Source organism: Arachis ipaensis, chromosome B04, assembly GCF_000816755.2.
Source record: "Arachis ipaensis cultivar K30076 chromosome B04, Araip1.1, whole genome shotgun sequence".
Lineage (NCBI taxonomy): Eukaryota > Viridiplantae > Streptophyta > Magnoliopsida > Fabales > Fabaceae > Arachis > Arachis ipaensis.
The window spans coordinates 128,729,095-128,734,678 of record NC_029788.2 but is presented as its reverse complement, the minus strand read 5'-3'; the positions used below and the strand labels follow the sequence as shown (position 1 = coordinate 128,734,678).

The 5,584-nt window shown below is 37.7% G+C and overlaps 1 protein-coding gene across 2 annotated transcripts in view; it reads right to left on the bottom strand.

The window, feature by feature from the left end:
* LOC107635406 (protein RIK) overlaps positions 1-5,566 on the bottom strand; it is a 7,366-nt gene extending 1,800 nt beyond the window's left edge. The window contains exons 1-10 of one of the 2 annotated variants that reach the window (XM_016338878.2): positions 5,124-5,566; positions 4,687-4,900; positions 4,316-4,417; positions 4,191-4,225; positions 4,008-4,083; positions 3,658-3,789; positions 3,494-3,571; positions 2,716-2,809; positions 2,486-2,603; positions 1,039-1,711 (exon numbers count right to left, since the gene is read on the bottom strand). In XM_016338878.2, coding sequence (XP_016194364.1) covers positions 1,039-1,711; positions 2,486-2,603; positions 2,716-2,809; positions 3,494-3,571; positions 3,658-3,789; positions 4,008-4,083; positions 4,191-4,225; positions 4,316-4,417; positions 4,687-4,900; positions 5,124-5,203 — 1,602 coding nt within the window. In that variant the 5' untranslated portion in view covers positions 5,204-5,566. The remainder of the gene's footprint in view (positions 1-1,038; positions 1,712-2,485; positions 2,604-2,715; positions 2,810-3,493; positions 3,572-3,657; positions 3,790-4,007; positions 4,084-4,190; positions 4,226-4,315; positions 4,418-4,686; positions 4,901-5,123) is intronic. The other variant, XM_016338879.2, reaches the window with a different exon arrangement.

Here is a 5,584-nt window from a genome sequence, read left to right as displayed (position 1 = left end):
GATTGACAATGACAAATGCATTGAAGCAATGAGCGCCCTCCTAATTCCTCCAAAACTGAAAACCCTGTCAAACATACAAACCAACGGCCCAACAGACAGGTCCAGTGTCAGCCTATTAGCTTCATAGAAGGTCAGAGAAAATACCTGGAATATTAAGCACTAACAGTCAGCACAAGGTAATATGTATGGTAAAATAGAGCTGAAGATTAAAAACATTTAATTTTCTACTTATCATTGATAAAGAAAGAAGAGAGAGAAGTCACAAAGTTAAGATATGCATAGTTATATAGAAAACATAAGCATAAGGGCTCTCTTTTCCTAGTATATACAAGCTAACAGTTAATATACAGCATACTGGTGACACAGGATCAGAAAAACCCAAGCAAGCTATGAATAAAAATAAAATCTCAACACGGTATTTCCATGGAGCTATTGAATTGAAAATTTGTAATTTTATTTCCTTTGATCCTGAAAACAAAATAGAAAAAACTTAACTACCCTATTATTTTTATGACACAATAGGTTATAGTCTTTATTAACAAGAATTACCATTATTCCTGTAATACATTATCTGAACATACAAGGAAAAGGCAACCTATGACTCAAATATTAGGAATTGGAGTCAATGTAACTAGGGGCTCTGAAAGGAATAGAATTGGCATTATTGTGAAATCAAGATTCTTGAAAATCCTTTTGTAAATTAAGAAAGGCTAAGAAAGGCAACAGAGATTTTTTTATTTTAATTTTTTTTCTCTTTCCTTCATTGTGGTGCTCCTCATTTTAGAGCCCAGAGGTAACATATTCAACACGATGGAGGGTCACTCTTACCTCAATGCTTGCTGCAATATTTAAATTTCTACACCCAGTAATTAGATCCATGGACCACAGGTAGAACTATTGGACTTTCAGAATCCAAACCATTATATTATTACCAATGTTACTAAAAAAACTACAATTGAATAAAGGGGAACATAAGACTTTTCCTTGGATACAGGCAATGTTGTATTTCAAAGATTTTAGCAATAGTAATGCAATGACCTGATTGAATTTCCGTGTGCCATTTGAGCCAACTGGTAATTCTTGAAACTTCCGCCTCTGAGGTGGCCGTTTCTCCTTTTCAACTTCAGAGCTTGTGGTCGACTTAGATTTAGATTCTTCATTTGATGCTGATGTTGTTGGAGCAACCGTTGAAGCAATGGAAGGAGAGTGTCGCAGGACAAGGGCCACTTGCTGCAAAGGAGTAGCTTGGGGATATATTCCACCGTATCCAATATAGCTAGTGCCACCTAATACTGAAGGGGGAGTATAACCAATTGAGTTTGCTTGGGAACCAGAGCTCAAATATCCTGCAGAATATGGTGTAGCACCTGGTGCGAGGGCAGTAGTGGCGACACCAGGAACACCAACCAAGGAAGCTGGAGTAACTGGTGTGGAGCCCACAGCTGATGATATTGAACTGGTGGTTAAGCCTGTAGTCGCCTCTAGCCCCATTGTGGAACTCTGAACTCCAGCTAACAACTGCTGTGGGGGTGGAACAGCACTGTAAACTAGTGGGGTTGAAATGGCAGTAGGGTTCTGCTGGGGAGGTGGTACAACACTATATACCTGCTGGGGAGGTGGAACAGCACTATATACCTGCTGAGGTGGTGGAACAGCACTATATACCTGCTGTGGCTGTGGAACAGCACTATAAACCTTACATGATGAAACCCTAAGACAGTTGAACACAAGTTATTTACAAATCCAACTAAATAAAAATTGTCATCATGAAAACACTTGAAAACCACCAGATAACACAAAATCTAAAGAATTGAAATTGCAGAAGGCAGAGGAAATATTCTCAATTACCAATTACATTTAACAACTTAAACTTCCACCCACACTTCCCTTTCAAACTCCACTTCAGTTCTAGACAAAACTAAAATGCACCATAAATGAAATCAAGTTCTATGTATCAATACTTTGACAAAAAATGAACTCGAGAGTTCAAATTCCCAAGTCAAAGTACACAGTCCTTGTAAATGAAATTGGACACTGAAGTTTATAAGAATAATTTATGCAGCCCAATAATTCCATGAGAGTGAGTCGAGGGCAGCTGCTAGGCACCTGCCTGCAATTCACAAAACTAGGGCTAATGGGTTGTAAGGGCTTAAATAAAACCCAGAGCATTCTAATCCCAATGTATACCTCAACCTCAGCTAATTACCCTTCATCCATTCTTAGCTTCAGAAAGAGTACCCTAAACAATTATTTACAGCAGTGAGGATCCCTCATCATATAAGGACATGTTGATATTAAGATGTCGTATGAAAAAGGTTACCAAATACTAAAAAGTATCTATCTTAAAACTTGGTGTTTCTGCTTTATATCAGATAGTGAGATACTAATAATTATAATATCTGAGGAAGGAAATATTTCCTCGTTATTTCACAACTGAAAAATGGCTTACATATCCTAAACCCTTAACATTAAAAAAATTAAATACCTGGAAACACCACACTCTACGCTGATTGTATCCAAGAGGTTTTCAGCCAGAAGCTTAGCATCTTCAAGACTTTTTGCATTGTTACTCGACAAAAATAAATGCATGGGCTGCTGTCCATCTGTTGCAACCAGGAAAAAAAATCCAGTTGAGAACCATATATAAAAAAAATATGCTATGCTGAACTAACATGCCATTACAAAGTTCAGATCATAAAGGACAAAAAAATGGACCTTCTCCATTTGAGCATTCATCACTTCCTGAACCATGTCCTCTCAGTATAACAGTAGCTCCTGTTTCATTCATAATGTGATTTATATACTGGTCCTGCACGTTCAAATCCAAAAGCACCACCAACACCAAAACAATTTCTCCCAATTGTATGGGGATGTCAGAAAAGCTTGAAACATCAGATTATTTCAACCTCAATATACACAAAGTTCACAAGAAACTAAAGTAAAGATGGAATAAACATAAAGATGCAGGGCATTCAACTAGTAGAAGCCTAAGAAGGCTGATCAAGGCTAAAATCAGCATAAGTTCAGAATCAGTTTAATAACGCAAACCAGTTGCCATTCAGTCTCCACCTTCTATTCTGGCATTCGACTTACTACTTTGCACTTAACTAATACTTCTATGCCATATTTAACATTACAACATTTCATCCATCCCCCAGTTCTATCCTCCCTTTTTTCTTGCCTAATCATCCATTTGAAAACTCCTAGTCCTACTAACTCTAGGTATTTCCACACCATCATATCGGAAGTTAAAAAATAGTAGGACACATGCACACATAATAAAGGATAGAAAAATGGTAGAAGTATGAAAACAAATACAGCAGATGAACATATGGTCACACCACAAACCATCAGGTGCAACCAAGAAAAAAAAAAGGAAAACAAATAGGAATTGTGGCAGACATTAAGTTTACGTATAGTCATACACAACTCCCACCTAAAACAGTGAACTATGAATAGACAAATCAATTAAGTACTGTAGTCAAGCGCTCACATTTGGTCCACGTATTCGTGCAGCAATATTCAATGATGGGTCAGCATCAAAGCCCAAAAACACACTTTCACTGAACACCTGATTCATGCAGAAATATCGGTTGTCAATATCTAAACATTACAACAGCATAGTGAATATCCACAAGTTAATAATGGATGAATTACCTTCAGCCCATTAGCTAGGATGGAAGGTGGGGCAGAAGAAACCAACTGTGAATTCGGCCCCTGTCTTAGCATTTCTTCAATCATTGCAGCAGCACGATCAACAGCTAAAATTCGTTCTGCCGTCTCTTTTATCTGCAAATTATTAGGTGTCACCCAAAGGAAAACCAAATCATGAAATATCATTATTGTTGTGAATGATCAATCATAAGACAAAAAAGCCACATATTTAATTATTCAAGATAGAAAAGCATCAGTTTCAAAGGAATTCATCTATCTGTTTCTAGTAATAAATGGTTAAGTCTGGTTATTTAACCCAAGCATCATTCTACTTAAAAGACAGTAGCTGTTACATGAGCTCCTGCAGAAATGTGAAGATACAATGGCTTCTCTCCATCTGCTGGTGCATTAGGTTGCCTATACTTCCCCCTGCAGAGGGAAAACAAAAAAAAAAAACAAAAAAAAAATTAGCATCAAATGCAGGGGCTAGGAAACACTAAAAAGGACTGACTTTGCAAATGGCGTGCACTACAAACCTAGTGATAACTATAGCACCGGTGCACCTCTGAATCTGCATAAGGTGGAAAAAATTTTACTAAGGATGAGAGTGAGTGAGATATGCTTGGAGATAGGGATGTGGAATTGATTGCATATAATTCACCTCCTCTTGTGTCTGGCGTTTTGTCAACTTGTACCGAACAGAAGACTCAGCATCGTTGATGACAATTTCTCGAGCAATTATTAATTCATCTTGGATCTTCTGCTACATGAGAATTCATCCCAAAATCAAAATAAGGAACACATAACATATTAAGAACAAAACACAAAACAAAAACCAGATCGACTATCAAAATTCGTAGTAGAAAAACAGCCTTCAGCAGCATATTGAAAAATAAATACATATGTATAAAGACTTAACACTTCAAATAGACATTTTGCAAAGCACCAGTTTGATTTGTGGTTTTGGTAGGAAAATTATCATCTGCATAAATGATGAACATTGTAAGTTTGAGATGAGTAGATATCTCTCACTTGATTAGGTTTTTGGACTGCTCCAATAGTAGTTTGTTGCTGAACTGATGCCACCAATGGATTTGTTAAAACTGCACCAGAGACTGGAGCTATGCCCGGATATGAAATCCCTCCACCAAGGGTTGCAGTGGTGCTTAAAGGAATAACTCCAGGGACCGCCATCCCAACCGCTACCAACGACTCAGCTGGTTGATCCCACTTTCTCTTCTTCTTCCTACGCACAAAAACAGACCGAAACTATGCCTTAAATACATTGAAGTTTAGCGTCTCGATCACTCATCAATTTTAACTCTCAAATAGTCGCAATCAAATTAATCAAACACTTGCATAACTCTAAGAGAAACAAACATGAAAATAACAATTAAATGACGTAATCCACACTGCACAAAGGTTCAACCAATTCAACATAATCTGCAAAACGAAAATTTGTAATTTACCTCTGCCTTGCGTGTGATGCATCGTTGGGGACGTTGGCTTCATCGGAAGAAGAAACCCTAACGCTGCTATCTTCTGTCATTATTCAATTAAGCAATTCTTCTGGGTTTTGCTTCGCGCGAAAAAAATCGGAAGCACCAAAAACTTGCGCTGGGGACTTCGAATTAAACGAGATTTTGTTTTGTAAATGGGTGCAGACTTGGGGTTTTGCGCCTAATCAGCTAATCTCGCCGTGTTACACTGTAATTTCACTTTTCTCCGATAAAGCCACCACACGTTGTTCGGTGCAATGAATACACAGATGCGATAAAACGACGGCGTTAAAGGTTAAACAGTGGCATTTGACAAACTGGATTGTCGTTTTAGTGGTTAACTACCAAAGCCGTCAAGGCCTCAACGCTCAAGGCTGACTCCAAAAAATAAAAGAAAAAAGGAATTTGTTTTCTCTTTACTTCAGTGTTTA